General features: G+C 34.2%; 2 protein-coding genes, 1 long non-coding RNA gene and 1 pseudogene across 5 annotated transcripts; 1 reads left to right on the top strand and 3 right to left on the bottom strand.

Moving 5' to 3' along the window:
* Positions 1 to 536: 536 nt before the first annotated feature.
* LOC122585993 lies at positions 537 to 2302 on the bottom strand (annotated as a pseudogene).
* A 4440-nt stretch (positions 2303 to 6742) lies between these two features.
* On the bottom strand, positions 6743 to 8331 carry LOC122585007 (caffeic acid 3-O-methyltransferase-like). Its single transcript, XM_043757100.1, has 4 exons — positions 7877 to 8331; positions 7392 to 7702; positions 7249 to 7313; positions 6743 to 7171 (listed from the first exon to the last, which is right to left on the bottom strand). Exons 1-4 carry the CDS (start codon positions 8278 to 8280, stop codon positions 6875 to 6877), a joined length of 1077 nt encoding a protein of 358 aa, XP_043613035.1. The 5' UTR covers positions 8281 to 8331; the 3' UTR covers positions 6743 to 6874.
* A 1193-nt stretch (positions 8332 to 9524) lies between these two features.
* Positions 9525 to 14447, top strand: LOC122585734. Its single transcript, XR_006321772.1, has 3 exons — positions 9525 to 9607; positions 9711 to 9757; positions 14167 to 14447. It is a non-coding gene; the product is annotated as an uncharacterized LOC122585734 (long non-coding RNA).
* On the bottom strand, positions 9853 to 11919 carry LOC122604332 (caffeic acid 3-O-methyltransferase-like). Of its 3 annotated transcripts, none has more exons than XM_043777232.1 (5): positions 11825 to 11919; positions 11060 to 11400; positions 10512 to 10822; positions 10364 to 10428; positions 9853 to 10282 (listed from the first exon to the last, which is right to left on the bottom strand). In XM_043777232.1, the coding sequence occupies exons 2-5, from the start codon at positions 11374 to 11376 to the stop codon at positions 9986 to 9988; spliced, it is 990 nt and encodes a 329-aa protein (XP_043633167.1). In that variant the 5' UTR covers positions 11377 to 11400; positions 11825 to 11919; the 3' UTR covers positions 9853 to 9985. The 3 variants fall into 3 exon arrangements, with proteins under 3 accessions (XP_043633167.1, XP_043633163.1, XP_043633158.1); XM_043777228.1 differs by having other exon boundaries at positions 11060 to 11413; positions 11825 to 11906; XM_043777223.1 differs by lacking the exon at positions 11825 to 11919 and having other exon boundaries at positions 11060 to 11513.
* Positions 14448 to 19639: the final 5192 nt, after the last annotated feature.

Raw genomic sequence — 19639 nt, 5'->3', positions numbered from 1 at the left:
GGATTAACTGTACTGGTGACGTGGTCGAGATCTACCGAACAATAAAGAGGCATGCCGCTAAGTCCAAACACCACTGTTGTTCAAAAAAATATATATCTATATTATCTAGGTTTTTTAAGTAAAATAAAACAAGTATTAAAGTAAAACAAATAAAATAATAGGTTTATTTTCAATGAAAATCACTGTATATCATGAAAATTATCATGCATCAATTGCTTCGTGAATCTTCATGTATCAATTTAATCATAATCTAAAGATCAAGATCTTGTATTATTTGTTTTACTTTATTATTTGTTTTACAAATTATCTATATATCACATCTATATTCCAATTTTAACTAAAGAATCGATGATCCTGCAGCCATTGTATTTTATCTTTTTTGATAATAAAATTGTTCAACATAAAACCCAACATTATATTATATATTTATATTTATCTAAAACAACATTATTATTACATTTTCCAATTTGGAATGAAATATATGTTAACTTTGAAAGATAATAATGTGTATACAAAATGAGTAGATAGAACTCTAGTTACTTATAGAATTCCATGACCCAGATATTGCACACCAAACATGGCTTCCGGACCCCACTAAATCCAGCCTCTTTCGCCAATGACAAAAACTCATCCTCGGTGCGCTCTTTTCCTCCGGGATCTTGTACCATCATGCATGATTGCATCTATGTTCATGTTTAGTTTAGTCAAAACATTTGAATCTGGTACAAAAGTGAGAATTGCATCTAGTACGTTAACCATTCCCTTGTCTGGCAATGCTTTATAGCAGTTTTTTAGCAACTTCAAGCAATGATCATCACTCCAGTCATGTAGTATCGACATCATATGTCATATTCCAGAAAATTTTGTTCAGGCAAGACATTTAAATCAAAAACATACATTTATATATAACTCGATATAATACCTTCAGAAAGATAGCATTGCCTTGTGGGAAATATTGAAACATATCCCGGCCCTCGTACATGCTCTATACCTATAGTACAATTTTATGAGATGAGAATTTTGTAGAGTAAGATTGTGTTTAACAGAGGCGGAGTCAAGATTTCACGTTGAGGGAGACTCAACCGTATTTCTTTTCCGATCGTTGTATACAATATAATGTGAAAGACATAATCATTTAATAAAATTTTAGTAAAATAGAACTTTATTGCGATGGTTTACTTTTATGGACCGAATATAATGTTTTATTTGAACTACCATGGCTAGAAATTATATATTTATAGATTGAGAGTGACTTGATTCAAAACAACATTTGTATTAGTTGGTTATGAGCTAGCTAGCCTTGCAATGGAAAACATGAATGGTTGGCGGGGGCTAAGCACCCCCAGTCCCCCTAATAACTCCACCCCTGGTGTTTAATTTTATGAAGCAAGCTAGTTACGACAAACATAACGGATAGGTAGGTGCATCACGAATCACATTTGGCAAATCGTAATTAATTCCTTTGATAAAAGGATATTTGGATACAATCATATTAATGGTGACTCCTAAACCACCTCCGACGTCAACCACACGTTTGAGGTTATCAAAACCATGATAGCACTTGAGCATTTCTTTGATCACAATAGTAGAATGGTGGACCATGGCCTTGTTAAAAACTTCATTAAGTGCTTGAAGTTCAAAATGTACTTGCTCCATGAAGCTCTTGGAATGGAATACCCCCTTCAAGCACACAATCTTTGAGCTTATACCTTAATTTAATTTGTAAAAAAGAAAACAACTTGATTAACCTTACCACCTTTGAAAACAAAAATGATGATAAAGGTCTAAAAATTTGTATTATATAATTGGAAACATGATCAAACAAAAATGAAAGGAATTCTCTGTTTTTTTATATGGTATGCTTATAACTTGAAAGAAATTTGAGCATATATACCAGCTTTGGTGGAACAATTCACCTTGTACTAACTCCATCACCGGACCTAACGACACACCATCTTCATTCGGGACATAGTATTTGGCAACAGGAGTAAGCCCGTCAGCTCTAACCGGCTTCTTCCCATGGTCTCTTTGGGTGCAAGTAACAACCGAATTACTTGCAAGCAAACAAAGCATTCGGTCTACCATATCCGGGCCACCTGGATTGGTAATTGACAAAGAGGATACTATCTCATTAGCCGAAAGTTGAGCATTCGGTCCAGCCTCAGCTATAACTTCCAAGACTAGCTTTGAGCTTGATTGCAGTAAGCAAAACCATTGGTAATGATGAGATGGTAACTAATTGCATTGCACAACTGAATTGTTCATCATCATTTGAAGGCAGTTTGTCACACAATTTGTCCATTGTGTGAGTGAGATACTACTTGTCTACTTCTAATAATATTGCTTTACATTTTTATATTATATGAAGGCGTAGAGTAAATTAAAATATTAGAAAATCTTTTAGCTGAAATGTTGTTATGAACTTGATGCTAACGTAAAACCAAACAAATCAATTAGACATTGATACCCAATTAAGTTGATAAGATTTTATTGAAAGCTACAACTATAAAATATATTTCATATTTGAACTTACCTAATTAAGTTAATAATTCTTGCAATCTCTTAGGATTTTTTTAAAATTTGTTGATTTGGATTTTATTTCATGTGTTTTCAATATGTTTTTGAAACATGGAAAATTCGTATACACTTATTTTTTAGATGTATACCATTATATATGTTTTAAGCTTTAACGTTTTATAATGTATAATAATAATAACATGAAACATGTTTGATAATATACGACAAAAATAATATTGTCAGACTTAAAAAGTTTTGACTTTTATTTTTTCCTCATTTTATGATGAAAAGGAAAAACTATCACAACAAATTTAAGTCATAACTAATGAGTAATGAATCATCGCAATAACAAGAATGTAGGTTCAACATATCATAATTTAGCTTAGTTAAACAAAAGGTATATACATGACAGACCATGTGTACCAAGTCTTCTTCTAGATGATTGTTTTGGTCAAAAATTTACCTAAGATAATCTATGATAAATACTTAAATCAATAATGTAACCAAACTTTCGTTCGTGAGGTTAAGGACTTATAAAATATGTTGAGATTCAAAGATAATGAAAGATAATGAAACGCTTTGACAACAAAAAGTGTTACACCGCTTTGACAACCAAAAGAAAGATAATGAAACGATAGAGGAGAACACTTCATACACAGTAGGCCGTCTCGAGTTAAAAATAATATAATTGTGGTGTTTCCAGATTGACCACCACCACACGAAACAGATGGCTCTAACCATGTCTTTAGCCCTCTTCGTCCATTGATTTGAAGCAATCCACACCTGAATCTCCTCTGGCAAATTCCATGGAATGTTAAATCGCAACCATGAGCATAAGTGTTGTCTTACTTCCTCGGCAAAAGCACAATCAGCAAATAAGTGGAACATTGTATCGACTCCCAATGGACAGAAAGGACATTCATGAGACGGAATATGAATACCTCTTGAGCTCAAATTAAATCGAGTAGGAATGCAATCTTTAAAGAGGAAATAACAGTTAGAGTAAAGAGCAAGAACACGATATTTGTTGACGAGGAAAAGCCCTTAACCCTTTAAAGATCGTCGGCATAAAAAACCCGGGAGGAAACAACCGGCTCTACCTTTGTTCTTTTAGTAATTATTGTTAAAATGTTTACAAATGGTGGAATTCGGTTGATCGATATATCTAACTGTAAGAATGAATATGAGAGAAATGCAATGTGTGTAAATACAAGTGACTGAGTGAGTAGTATGCAGTGAGTAAAAATACGATATGATGCCTAAATCGATCAGCCTCCTTCGTTTATATAGACCTAGAATCTAACTAACTATGCGAAATTGTAGGGATCTTCCAGGTCTTCGTTGATTGAACGTTGGAGGGTATCTTGACCAATCAAGTGACCGTTGAATCTTTTCTCCTTAGCTGAAATCAACGCAGACTAAGTCTTCTTTACGCGTCGTTGATGAGTTATAGCATGTACGACTTTCCTTTTCATACCGTTAGAGGTATTCTTCACAGCCTTGTATTGAATATTCTAGAATCTGCATTCTTAACTCATGTGTAACTAACTATGCCTGAAAGGTTATAGTGTGCACGAACTCAAGTAAACCTTTATTGTATGCACGAAACTTAGTAAAAATGTTCAAATCATGCAACTTTTTGTGACTCACCAATCAAAAGATTACATGTGGCATGTTAAAAAGAAAAAATACCTTGCACGTGGTAGCTCAGATGGGCTGCCACGTATATCATGTTACATGATTTGAACATTTTTACTAAGTTCGTGCATACAATAAAAAATTACTTGAGTTCATGCATATTATAACTTTTGAACCATAGTTAGTTACCTATATTCTGTCACACTAAATCCTAAAAAGAACAAACTAAAATAGCCTGATTTCGAGCTAGGCCCTAACCGAAGATAAATCAATAAAAAAAAAAAAAGGACCACATGCAATTTCTAAAACTTAGAATTCCCAATGGAGTGTTTTTAGCTAGCAGATTCTTCCATATCTTTCTCGTTCTTATTATTAAAACATGTTTGTCCTAGCTTTTTTCAAAAAATATCTATTTATAGTCAGGACTTTAAAGAACCGAATGAACACGAACGAGACTCGTTCGTTTAACTTAACGAACGGTTCACGAATAGATAAACGAACATAATGTTGTGTTCATAAACGGATAAACGAACAAAATGTTGTGTTCACAAACGGATAAAAACATCATGGATGTTCGTTCGTTTGTGTTCGAACACAAATGAACGAATGAAATACTTATAAAGTAAGTATTTTTATTTAAACTACTAATAAATAGGTATTAATTATATATGATAGAAAAAAAATATTTACATTTAATTTATTTTTTAAAGTATACTTAGTTAGGTATTTATATATGTAAACGAACATAAACGAACAAATGTTACGAACATACACGAACTATTGTTCACGAAGAACGGTTCACGAACATAAAACGAACAAACGCTCAGATTATCGAACGTTCATGAACATAAACGAACGAACGAGAGCCTTGTTCATGTTCGTTCATTTAACTAAATTAAACGAACAGACTTTTGTGTTCATGTTCGTTCCTTTAACAAAACGAACGAACACGAATGAACTTCCTATTGAACGGTTCATAAACTGTTTAGTTCGTTTACAGCCCTATTTATAGTTAATGGCATATTTTTAGATATCTTTAAGATATTCATAGTATTTTTTTTTGCTTATTTATGGAATATATATAAGGATGTTTATTTGATTAGAATTAAAATTAAAAAATTTAAGATTTGTAATGTTTTTAAGGATTTGCAATACCTATGCTCGTGCAATGCAGCGGAGGTGAGAGTCGTAATGGCGGAGGTGGTGGTGGTGGTGACGGTGGCGGGGGCGACAGTACGGACGAAAGTGGAGACGGTGATGGGGGCGACGATTGTGGTGAATGTAAAAGAGATGTTAAAGATGGTATTTTAGTTATTTTAAGTGTTGGACATCTATACTGTAAATTATTTCATTAAGGATATTATAGGTATATTAGATGAAGATGTTTAGATTAATGAATAAAAGATAAGGGTATTTTTGGTTTTTCAAAGGTAGAAAGTTTTAGGAAAATAAATAGGTGATTTGTTTTATTAGATAGTATAGATAGATGGATGATTACGCATTGCAGCGTTAAAAATAGACAACGTATGAGGTGGGATGTGAATCGAGGGAGTTAGGGTTTTTGTTATGTATATGTGTGTAAATTGTGTAAGAATATTCTAGTCACATTATATAAAATGAAAATATGGATGATAAATTAGACTGGTTGTTAAAAGTTTAAGGGGAAGGGTATAGATTATTCATTACGACACTGAATTCAAAGTTAAAATCCGAACTCATTATCTTTTGGATTATTTGAATTGTATGACTATGAATTTGTCATAAAATTTGTTATCAGGGCGACTGTGAATTTGGTATAAAATTTGTTATTAGGGCATAATAACTCATAATTTATATCTAACTTGTGAATTGTATGTATTAGTTGCACTATGTTCTTTGTTTAAATTATGAAGGAAATAAAATGATTAGAAGTCATCTTATCATTATAATCCTTTGTTTTGTTTTGTTTTCTTTTCTTTCTCTAAAAAAAAACTCAAGAACACAGGGTTAGTCTTGTTATATTTGTTGTTTAGAAATCATCAAGTGATTAAAATGTAGCTTAAAATCATCACTCCTCATTGGTATCTGGTCGAGAGGATATGGAATATTACCCTAAGCGAAGAGATGAAAATTGGCAATGGATTTTTTAGTTCTTGTCCAACTGATATAAAAAGAAGATTTAGCCATATTACTACAAAATGGGTACCCTGTAAAGGAAAATTGTAGTTTGTAACTTTTTTTTATATTTATTTTGTATATTTATTTTTTTAATCATGATTTAAGGAAAGAAACGTTGTTTTTTTAACCATTTTTTGTTGCTTACATTGTCTTTTACTGCTTTTTTGCTGTTTTTTTTTTTAATGTTATTTCCGCAGGTTTATTTTTGCTATTTTTTGCTTGTTTTGCCGTTATTTTGGTGTTGTCTAGGAGCTGTTTAGCATCTGTTCCGCGGTTGTTATTCTTGAAGTTTTAGGAAGCTATTTTTAACCCATTTGTGATGTTATTTTCACCCTGTTTTGCAGCAATGATTGCTACAGTTTGGATCCTTTTCGCATCTTTTTTTGATCTTGTTTGCACGTGTTCATAGCTCTTTCGATGTCCAAGTAAGTTTATTTATTTACCTTCTTGACTCAAATCTATATATATGGATTACATTTTTGTGATTTGCAATGAAAATATATGTTGACTTTGAAAGACAATATTGTGTATACAAATAGATAGGTAGACAGAATTATACTAGCTACTTATAGAATTCCATGACCCATAAATTGCAAACCAAGCATCGCTTTCGGATCCCCCTGAATCCAGCCTCTTTCACAAATGACAAAAACTCATCCTCGGTGCGCTCTTTTCCTCCAGGAGCTTGTGTCATCATGATTGCATCTACATTCATGTTTATTTTAGCAGAAACACTTGAATCTGGTACAAACGTAAGAATCGCATCCACTACAATAACCATTCCTTTGTTTGGCAGTGCTTTATAGCAGTTCTTTAGCAACTTTAAGCAATGATCATCACTCCAGTCATGTAGTATCCACTGCATATGTCATATCTCGAATTCTTTAGGGAAGACGTATAAATTAATAGCATGCATATATTTAAGTCGAAAAATACCTTCAGAAAAATAGCATCGCCTTGTGGGACATATTGAAACATATCACCTCCTACATGCTCTATACCTATAGTTCAATTGTAATGAATTTGTATAGTCAGTTTGTAATAAGTTTTATGAGACAAGCTAGTTACGTCAAACATACCAGGATATATGGGTGCATGTTGAATCACGTGTGGCAAATCGTAATTAATTCCTTTGAGAAAAGGATATTTTGATACAATCATATTGATGGTGACTCCTAAACCACCTCCGACGTCAACCACAGATTTGAGGTTATCAAAACCATGGTAGCACTTGAGAATTTCCCTGATCACAATAGTAGAATGGTGCACCATGGCCTTGTTCAAAGCTTCATTGAACTTCAGATTGAGAGTTGGGAGTTCAAATGTATTTTCTCCATGAGCCGCATTGAATGGAATACCCCCTTCAAGCACACAATCTTTAAGCTTATACCTTTTATTTGTAACAAAGAAGTAATATAAAAATAGAGGTCAGTGTTTATTATATAAGTTGGAACATGGAAAAAAGGTGAAACAAAAAAAAAGAAATTCAACTGATATTAAAAAAAAAACCCATCACTATATATGTGGACTTCTCTGTATTTTCTAGAAAGGAATTTGAGCATACCAACTTTTGATGTAAGCTTCTTCTTGTATGAACTCCATCACCGGACCTAACGATACACCATCTTCATTCGGGACAAAGTATTTAGCAAGAGGAGTAAGCCCATAAGCTCTAACCGGCTTCTTTCCATGGTCTCTCTGAGTGCAGGTAACAACTGAATGACTGGCAAGCAGACGAAGCATTCGGTCTATCATATCCGGGGCACCTGGATAGGTGATTGACAAAGTGGATGCTATCTCATTAGCCGAGAGTTGGGCATCCGGTCCGGCTTCAGCTATAACTTCCAAGAGTTTGAGCTTGATTGTATTCAGCAAAACCATGGGTAATGATGAGATAGTAACCAATTGCATTGCATAGCTGAATTGCTCATCATTATTTGAAGGCAGTATCTCACACAACTCGTCCATGGCGTGAGTGAGGTACTCGTTGTACTATTATGTTTACACGTTTATAATGTTCTAGAGGAATGCATAGAGTTAAATTTTAGAAAATCTTTTTAGCAGATATATGACAATAAACTTGATGCTGATGTAAACCAAACAAATCAATTAGACATTGATATAAAGTTGAATGGATAAGATTTTGATCAAACCAAAACTATAAAATATTTCCCATTTGAACTTAAATGATTGTTGAAAAATTAAATAAAAAAACAAAACTTACAGCATGATTAAATTTACCCCAAATCATTTTTACCAGAACTGACCACCTGAGTGACCCGACCGATTAAAATAAAATAGCCTGACTTTTTAACTAGGCCCGAACCTAAAATACACGAACCCACTAACAAAGCCCATAATTCCAAAACATAGAATCTGATTTACAAATCCAATTCACAGACGCTATATTACATCATTGTATTAGAGGTAAATTTGTTAATCCTGAGTTCTTGACTCATAATTTGGGTTATTCGAATTGTATCATAAGTATTTATATCTAATTTGTGAATTGTATGTACTAGTTATCAGTGTGAAACTTTCAAATAAAATTCGAATAATAATAAACAACTATCATTAAGATTCCCATCGAGAGGATAAGTATTTTGAAATATCACCCTAAGCAAGAAGGCTTAGCCAATGTTAAAAATGAAAATGTAAGTGATCGCTTTAGCAAAAAGGGTAAAGGAAAGTTACAGTTTTTAACCTTTTTTTAAAATAAAAAAAAATCATGGTTTAGTGAAATAAACGTTGTTTTTTGGCTAATTTTTGTTGCTTACGTTCTTTTTTGTTGTTTTTTGCTACTGTTTTGTTGTTAATTTGGTCCTGTCCAAGAGCTATTTTGCAAACTTGCAGTCGTTTTGGTGTTGGTTGGGAGCTGATCTTTGGTTTTAATGTGCAATTTTGGGAAGTTGTGTAATTATAAGTCATTTGTGGTACTATTTGGACCCTGCTTTCCAACTGTTAATGCTACATCTAGATCCTTTTCGCACCTGAATTGGCTGTAGTTTAGACGTGCTCATAGGTCCCAACATACAACAAAAGCCTACATTTCCCAAAACTTGAATCCCTTTTCCAATTCACAGGAGCTAGCAAATATTATCTATTATCTTTCCCTTTTTAATTTATTTTTATCATGTTTTAGTGAAAAAAACGTTGTGTTTTGCCCATAGTTTGGTTGCTTACATTCTGTTTTGATGCCGTTATGTTTTGCAGTTATTTGGTGTTGTCCAGGAGCTGTTTCGCTTCTGTTTTGGTGTTGTTTGAGTGCTGTTTTGGTGCTCTTTTGGAACCGATCGTAGGTGTTATTGTTATAGTTTTGAGAACCTATTTTTAAGCCATTTGTGGTGCTGTTTGGACCCTGTTCTGCTCTTATGCTACAATTTGGATTCTTTTTGCAGTTGTAATCGTTGTTGTTCGGACGTGCTATAGCTCTTTGGATGTTCAAGTAAGTTATTTTTTTTTTTGCCCTTGCATAACACTAGTCTATGAATCCGCCACAAACTAGAACTACTTGTAAGGAGCATGTTACATGAATACTAGTTGGGATCCCAAAACATAACATTTTCTTTTTTGAACATAAAAAAAAAACATAACATTATTTCAACTTATTAGATAATTGATCATATGTGTGATCAGAATGATTTGGAAATAAAATAAGTAGGCAGAATTCTAGTTACTTATAGAATTCCATGACCCAGAAATTGCAGACCAAGCACCGCTTTCTGATCCCACTAAATCCTGCCTTTTTCGCCAATGCTAAAAACTCATCCTCTGTGCGCTCTTTTCCTCCAGGATCTTGTGTCATCATGATTGCGTCTGTGTTCATGTTCATTTTAGTCGAAACACTTGAATCCGGTACAAAACTAAGAATCGCATCAACTACAATAACCATTCCATTGTCTGGCAATGCTTTATAGCAGTTCTTTAGCAACTTCAAGCAATGATCATCACTCCAGTCATGTAGTATCCACTACATATGTCATATTCCAGAAATTTTTGTTTAGAGAAGACATTTAAATTAAAACCATGCATAATTCAAGTCAAAAAATACCTTCAGAAAAATAGCATCGCCTTGTGGGACATCTTGAAACATATCACCTCCTATATGTTGTATACCTATAGTAAAATTTTCTTAGACAAGCTTTGTATAGTAAGATTGTCTTCAAATTTATGAAACAAGCTAGTTACGACAAACATACCAGGATAGGTAGGTGCATGTTGAATCACGTGAGGCAGATCGTAATTAATTCCTTCAATAAAAGGATATTTTGATACGATCATCTTGATGGTAACACCTAAACCACCTCCGACATCAACCACACGTTTGAGGTTATCAAAACCATGATAGCACTTGAGCATTTCCTTGATCACAATAGTAGAATGGTGCACCATGGCCTTGTTAAAAATTTCATTGAAGCTCCCATTGACTGCTGGAAGTTCAAAGGTATTTGCTCCATGAACCTCGTCGAATGGAATCCCCCCTTCAAGCACACAATCCTTAAGCTTATACCTTTGGTTTGCACCAACGAAGTAAAATTACTTGTTTAGCCAACGGCGTTAGAAGCGAAAATGAAAATAAAGGTCGAATGGTATTATATTACTCCTTATACCAGTTGAAACAAGGTCAAACAAAAAAGTAGACCAATTCAACCGATGACTAAATTGGTGTAAAAAAAAATCACTATAATTGTGACCTTTTTTTTTTGGCTATGATATATAATAAGAAGTTAAAGGAATTTGAGCATACCAACTTTGGATGAACACTTCTCCTTGTACCAACTCCATCATCGGAGCTAACGACACACTATCTTCGTTCGGGACAAAGTATTTGGCAACAGGAGTTAGCCCATAAGCTCTAACTGGCTTCTCTTCAAGTTCTCTTTGAGTGCAAGTAACGACTGAATGACTGGCAAGTAAACGAAGCATTCGGTCTAGCATAATCGGGGCACCTGGATAGGTGATTGACAAAGTGGATGCTATCTCACTAGCCGAGAGTTGGGCATCCGGTCCGGCCTCAGCTATAACTTCCAAGACTTTGAGCTTGATTGCAGTAAGCAAAACCATGGGTAATGATGAAATGGTAACCAACTGCATTGCACAACTGAATTGTTCATCATCATTTGAAGGTAGCTTCTCGCACAACATGTCCATTTTGTGAATGAGGTACTGCCTCTTTTAATTGGTTTACTTATTTACAATGTTTCAGAGATAGGATATATAATGATATATAGGGTCGTGTGCCCAATTCAATATTTACTACTGACTATTACCAAATAGTTTACAAAATAAATAAAGTCAAGAATGATCAAAAGAAATAGATTAACGTGTTTAAACTAAAATTTTGTAAAAAGGCCTAGATTAAAATATTAGAAAATCTTATAGCCGATATATTGTTCACAAACTTGATGCTAACATAAGTTAAACAAATCAATTATTCATCAGTATAAAATCAATGGATAAATGCGGAAATAACAACACACTTTGATCGATCTTAAGGGCGATAAGGTTTTACCTTTAATGGGTTTCGGGGGTAAGTTTTCTAGGACGTAGAATTAAGTGGCCTAAACGCTTCGTGCATTTGAGTTAGGCCGGTATGTGTGTACCTTTTTACATTGAGGTGCCATTGTTTTAGTTAGCCATAAAAAAGGAATTGATTGAATTCATGTGATTAGCATTGTTATATAAATTTTTTACTTTTGAGAAACCAACTTCTACACATTCACGTAATTAGCAATGTCTTATAAACATTTTACTTTTTAAAAATTATTTTCTATGTTTTATTTTTTAAAAATTATTTTCTATTTACATAATTGGTGAAACAAAAACTATTACTATATTTGGCTACTAGATTTTAGACCCGTGTCCAACACTGAATACGGGATTTACGATATTATCAATATTAAATCTTCATACACTTAAGTCATAAATTATAATTTTGTAGAAATACGGTTTTAAGTGTTATATTTTGCAAGTTGTAGTACAATAATCATAGGTTCGTCACTGTCATTATTAGCCTAGACATATTAATTGATATGTTTGTTGTAGTCATTTCACAAGGCACATATTATATATAATAATTTCTCTATTAGAATATTTTGAAATCAGTTGTACTCATAATGTGATATTATTATGAAAAATATTTAAGAATTAAAATATAAACATACTTGTGATTCTGTACTTGACATTCAAGTATATGTATTTGATCATAATGCGGACCTGAAGCACGCATAGGTTTATTTTCAATCACATGTCCTATAATAATTTGATTACAGTTAGAATTGTGTCTATATTCTTTGATAACAATTAAGACTTTTGATTTGAAATTCCAATTGTGTTTAAAATGATGATATTATATATCGTCATCTGTTATTATGTTTGAGATATGTATCTAGAGTTTAATTTATGTATATAATAAATATTAAACTAAATATTAATATTTATAATTTATAAAAATCTAATCTAATATTTGTTAATAAGTCATTAGGTTTTGAAATAAATTTTTGTAGACAATATTTCATATGTTGAACTTTTTTTAATTAATTAAATGATTGCAAATTTTAAATAATTCTCTCAAGTTGATGGCTAAAAATATATATAAATTAAGTATTCAGAGCTAAAAAGTGTAAATTATTGATGGAAAACAAAAAAGTATAAATTAATGAGACTTTTTCTACAAATTAATATAAATATCAATATACTAGTATATTTGGATAATGATCATCAAGATTTTTAATTTGTAGTTTATCTAAATGATAACATTATCAAAAGTCAATTTAATGAAATTAAATGATGTAATTAATTAATAAATTATTAGTTCAGCTGTCTTATAGTATATAATATATATATATATATATTAAGATGACGTACTTATAATATGGAATTAAAGGAATTTGAGCATGCCAACTTTGGATGAACACTTCTGTTTGTACAAACTCCATCACCGGACCTAACGACACACCATCTTCGTTTGGGACAAAGTATTAAAAAAAAAGGTGCATAAATGGATTCATGACTTTAAAGCATTTTTCTATTTTGGTAACTTAAGTTTTTCTATTTTGGTAACTTAAGACATATTTGTGTTTGTTCAGGCCCTCACTAAAATGATTGAAATATTAATCATTGCATAGCTTTTATGACTATATTTGAGTCCAACAAAACGTGTAGTGATTGTTCCAATAGACTATTGGCAATAGTGAATATTTTTTTTTCAAAAGGAGAAATGTGACTCTTTTTATGTCATTATTAATAATAGGGTTTTTTATTTGAAAACTACTTTAACTTGTCATATTTTACTTTATTGAGGATGGAAAAAAAAAGTCCTATTTTGGGGGAAAAAAACCCGGCTAAACCAATTATATTGAGATTTTACCGGCTAAATATTATTTTTATTCGGTTTATGTATTTATTTTAATAGTCCACGCGTAGTATTAATTTCCACATGTATTTTTTAAATGAATAAATAATTAAGTCAAATTTCCACTTGTACATATATATACATATATATATATATTGAAAAGTTATATCACTCCACCCAACCCCACTCTCTCTCTCTCTCTCTCTCTCTATCCCCTTTCTTCTTCACCCGTCTTCTCCCCTTTTTTCTTTAAAAAAAAACCCTAGAAATCCTCCATGTCATATTCTGCAAGTTTTCATCCAAGACGTAACAATCGAAGTGTTGCGCTGCACGATGGAGAGACACTATGTTATTGTGGCTATCGAATTAACCCTAGAACTTCATGGACGAGTAAAAACCCTGGAAGACGATTTATATCTTGCCCAATAGTTAAGTATACAATAAAGATTCGGTTTTTCTTGTTTATGTTGTTGTAAGTGTTGTTTATTGCTTATTACCAGAATAGTACAAGGAAGTGTAGGCCGTATCAATTTTTGGATGAAGAACTACCTATTGACTATTACAAAGATCTATTTTATGATGTGCACCATGATTTGGAAGCTTACAAAGTTGAATCCGAATCTGATCAGACTTATGAAGAAGGATTGAAGGCGAAAGAGAATTTGAAATTGGCAACTGGAAAAATCCAAGTGTATGAGAGGGTGTTTGTAGGCTTGTTTTTAGTTGTCATAATGAATGTTGTAACACCTTTATCAATGAAATTAGCATATTCATGTTTTCATACTGCAACTTATTAGGTCAGGCAATATAAACATAATTTGATTTGAAGAGACAATATACAGAAACACATTTACTAAAACAAAAGACATAATATTAGTTAAGGCAGTTTATGCATGTTTATCCAAGCAAACATATGTTACACAAAATAGCTTCTAGACCACATGTTACTGCCAGACATTACAAGTTCATTACATGCATATATACATGTTAATTGTCTCATGACATACATAGTAATTGTTTTCACACACACATTTCAAACACATACATACTAATTGTTTTCATGGCATAAATATTGGATCTTCTGAACTTGAACCATGTCTTCCAATTTTCATTCCAAGCCTCTTTAGAACATTTCTTTGACTTGGGACTCTTCTTTTCACCTCAACTAACCTTGCACTCCTCCTTTCTGGGTAGCAGTTTTCTTCTTTTTTGGTGTTCCAGTTGTCTTCTTTGTTGATGTTCCTTCTTCAGTAGCAGTTGTCATCCTGGTTGATGTTCTTTCTCTAGTAGCAGTGTTCTTCCCTTTTGGTGTTCCTTCTGGAGTTGCATCCTTCTTCTTGTTTGGTTAATTCATTCTGACAGGTTCACTCCCAATTGGCTCTTGATCCCTTTGAGTTGTCTCTTGATTATCATTTGTCAAAGCCTGTTTCTGCTTCCACAACTCTGTAGCACTTGGGATAGGCACATCTTTGGCCAAATTGGGACAGGGATCCCATCACCACCACCTATGAATTGTTCTCCAGTTTTGGGGTCAACACATATGCCTGCCCCCCACCAACTAGGGTGTTTCCTTAGACCTATATATTATGTAATATGCTTGCATTATGGGATGTTCTAAATTATAATCGTATGTTCTATAGTATAATGCGTAAATAAGGGATGTTGTAAATAATTAAGGTATATATATCACTCCTAAGTTATTGTGAACAAAGTACAAGAATATACCTTTGACACCTAGGAATTTAGGATTCCTGAACCCCACACTAGAAACACCAATGGCCACTCCAGATTTTGTTGCTGCACTACAAGATCCTATCACAAAGTTGTCATTACCAATCTTCTTATTTGGACTAAGGACTTTGTCCACATAAACAGCTTTTTTGGTCCACCTATGCAGCACATTTGGATCTGTCCCTTTGTCACCCACTTTTTGCTTTTTCTTCAATTGACAATCAGGAGGTCCACCTTGAGAATCTGTTGGTCCACCCTCATGAGTTGTTGGTCCAACATGTTCAGAATGATATGGTCCTGCTTGTTATGAATGAGATGTTCCTGCTTGTTGTGAATGAGATGGTCCTGCATGTTGTGATTGAGATGGTCCATCATGTTGAGATTGTGTAGGTCCATCTGTTGGTCCACCTTGAAATTGTGGTTAGCTACTTTGACCCACATTCTTGGGTGGTTTTCCCATTTTCTTTTTCTGTTTAGGGGGCCTTTCCACTAGATCATTCTTACATCCTTTTTTGTTGTGACCAGGTTATAGACATCTCTGGCATGTCATTGTAGCACCATGCTTGGTCACTCTTGTCTTACTACCCTTTGAGTCACATGGCTCTCATGTTGTGCCTTTATTCTCTTCTTCTTGGGTCTACCAGGCATCACCCTGTGTTTGGGAGGTAGATGGTTGTTATATGGAGTAAACTTCCAAGTTGTAATTCCCCCAACTGCATGCATGTGATACCCATATGTTTCTTGGTACAATGTCTTCTTAAACCATATACGGACATGATCCTCTACATTCTTTGCCAGTTTAAATATGACAGATACTGCATGAGGGTATGGCAATCCAGTTAGCTCCCACAGCCTGCAAGTACAAGTCATCCTTGCTTCATTCACTTTGAAGCCTTCATCAGCTCGTCTTACCTCCCATTCATCCATACCATAATGATATGCCTTCCAGTATCTACATAAGTAATTCCATATTGTCATATACACTTTTATTAGTGATTTAATACATAATCTAAATAATAAAAAAGAAATGACCTCTTTTGATCCTCGCACCAGTCTAATCTTTTGATGATTGATGGGCATATATCACTTGTCCATGACTCACACAACCTTCTAAGAGTATTGTTCCTTTCCAATACAATTGTCCTAATAGCTTCTAACATAGTAATTATAGGCTTATGTCTTACCAATGCTATCACAACTAAAACACTCAGAAAAACCACAATCCACAGATTCACAACCCTGTGTAGTTCAAAGAAAGCCCTTGACCATGTTTTTGGGTCTTTCTCAACCAAGAACTGATGTGCAGCAGGATTAGCAACATGTATCTTCTTCATGATCCTCTTAAACAGTTGTGGGTATGAGGCTTTAGATGCTGCCCAAAAAAGACCTTGCAGATATGCACCAGTGTAATACTTCCTAAAGTTGTCACATACATGCCTTGCACGTTGTCTGTGCTTAGCATTTGGCAACACATCCTTAACTACTTGTATGAGACCCTATAAATAATCACATTACCTAATTAAGACATGCTGCCATATAATTACATAACATATATGTAGGAAATTAAATAACATACCTACTTTGTGTTGATCTGATATGAGAGTTATACCAGATCCAGCTCCAAGGTCAAGATCTTCACTCAACAGCTCCAATTGTCTTTATTCTCAACACCAACAACTGCCCATGCTATAGGATATATATGGTTGTTACCATCTCTCCCTATGGCACTCAACAACTCACCTTGATTAGGTTTCTTTAGAAAACACCCATTAAGTGCAATCACCTTTCTACAACCATTCAGCCATCCTTTCTTCAAAGCATCAAAACAGATGTACATTCTATCAAAATATACCTCGTCATCAGGATCCCTTGTTACACCAATCTTGACAATTGAACCAGGGTTGGATTCTAACAATTCTTGTGCATATGATCTAACCATGGCATAATGTTCCACCAGTGACTTCTCATACTCATGTAGTTCATATGTCTTAGCCATCCTAGCCTGATTGGGACTAACCACACACTTATATTTCTTCATAACCATGTCAGATATAGCAACTAACTTAATTTCAGGATTGACTCTTATTATGTCACCAAAAACTTCCCTTTCCACTTATAGTTTGTAGATGCAGATTCGTTGTGACAATCGCAACATAGATTTAATTATCGTTTACGTTTTTAGGAACTTGTTTGTAATCATTTAAATAAGAACTTGTGTTGATATTTAATGATTACATTTAAACTTCAATATTATTGTGTTTGTGTGTTATATACTGTTTTGCAGGTACAAGAACATAGAATCAAGGTTTATAAGTGTTGTAGAACACTTAAACGGTGATTGGATGTTATGTACGAGTCAAACAAAAGTCAAATAAAGAACAAAGGGTTGTCCCTCGTGCTGACTTCATCAGCATGTAGGAACAACCTCGTGCTGACGTCAGCACGAGGCAGATCGGTTGTTAATTGTTTTGGGCCTAATACGTAATTAAGGCCTAAGCCCACACGATCTAATACGTAACTAGTATAAATACAAGACCTAATCTACGAAATTAGGTTAATGATTGACGGCCTTGATAGCTATTCACGAATTTACGAGCTAAGGTTAATTGTTCCTTCGTGTGTTCTTCTACACGAACCACAAACCTTGTGCATCTCCTTGGGTTGGTTAATTGCTCATCAATCAACGAAAGGCAATAGTAATCTAGTTATCTCAAGAGGATTCCGCACTCTTGACATAACGAATCACGTCTTATTATGATCCACGCAACAATAGGGCACCTTATAAGTGGTATCAGAGCCCTAAGGTTGATTACCAGAAGGTTTAAGATCGTTTGATTTGCTATTGATTGCAAATTAGTTCGAAATTCGTGTTTTTCTTTGTGTTCGTGTCTACCTTCGCGCGACCTCGTGCTTACATCAGCACGAGGTGATCCTTGCTTAGTGCCTACGTCAGCACTAACTTGACTTCGTGTCAGCTTTGCGCCACGTCTGCACGAACTGATCTTCGTGCTCAGGTGCGTGACCTCGTGTGTCTTCGTGTCACGTGCTTCTCGTGTGACTTCGTGTTCTTTGTGTCACGTGCTTCTCACGTGACCTCGTGTCCTTCGTGTCACGAGCTTCTCGCGTGACCTCGTGTTCTTCGTGCCACGTGTACTTCGTCTCACACGAACTTAGTGTTATTTCGTTTAATTTGTTAATAAAAGATTCGAAATGACTACTTTACCAGCTGCCGCAAACTCACCTAATGCCTTACTTATCAGCCAGATGATCATGCATGATCATGAGGTTGGTCGGGGTAATACACCTCCAAATCTTTTCCGTATGGAGAATTATTGGATGTGGAAGAGACGTTTTGAAGACTATATTCGTCTCACTGACATGGAAATGTGGCTAGTAATAACTCAAGGTTTTGATTGGCCTTCATATAAGAAGAATGGAGTAATCAGTAGGTATACTTATGCTGATATGCCTATTGAAGAACGTAAAAGATACGCTGTTGAAGGAAAGGCTTTGTCAACTCTGACTATGGCATTGCCTCAAGATAGTGTACATCTGTTTAAAAAGTACACGACTTCAAAGGATTTATGGGATGCTCTCGAAAGGTATTGTGAGGGTGATGTAACTTTGAAGAAAAACCGTATCAAACTTCTCAAGCGTCAATATGAAGCCTTTAATGGACTGAAAGGGGAATCTTTTGATGAGATTATTATTTGATTCAGTCATCTAACCACTGAATTGTCATACTTTGAAGTTGTTTATCCTCAAACTAAGCTAGTTGATAAGTTTCTGGATGCACTGCCTAAAACTTGGACTGATTATGTTCATCAACTTCAAGATGATCAGGAATACAGTACATGGGATTTTGAGAAGGTAGTCTCCAAGCTAAAGAACAGAGATATGAAGAGAAGGATTAAGGACACTCACTCAGATTTTACACAAGATCCATCCTTATATCATGCTAAGGCTGTTCATTTAGCAAGTTCCAGCTCAGGAAATAATGCATTTCTAAGTGGTGCAGAAGCTACACCAATAGTAGATGCTGATGGTATTGCCGGATATGTTGCTTATGACAATACAAATTCAAATGTTAAGAGCAATGCACAATCTTTCCATTCTATGCCAATGAGTATGAGTTCTGCAGAGGGAAGAATGAGTATTTACTCAGCCTTTTGTAATGCTCATGAAGCATTTATTGGGGGAAAGGTTACTGATCCTGCAGTAATTGATGAGGATTACAATCAA

The sequence above is a fragment of the Erigeron canadensis genome, chromosome 1 (genome assembly GCF_010389155.1).
Source record: "Erigeron canadensis isolate Cc75 chromosome 1, C_canadensis_v1, whole genome shotgun sequence".
Taxonomy (NCBI): domain Eukaryota; kingdom Viridiplantae; phylum Streptophyta; class Magnoliopsida; order Asterales; family Asteraceae; genus Erigeron; species Erigeron canadensis.
Note: the sequence above shows the minus strand (reverse complement) of the source record. Positions and strands in the feature narration are given on the sequence as shown.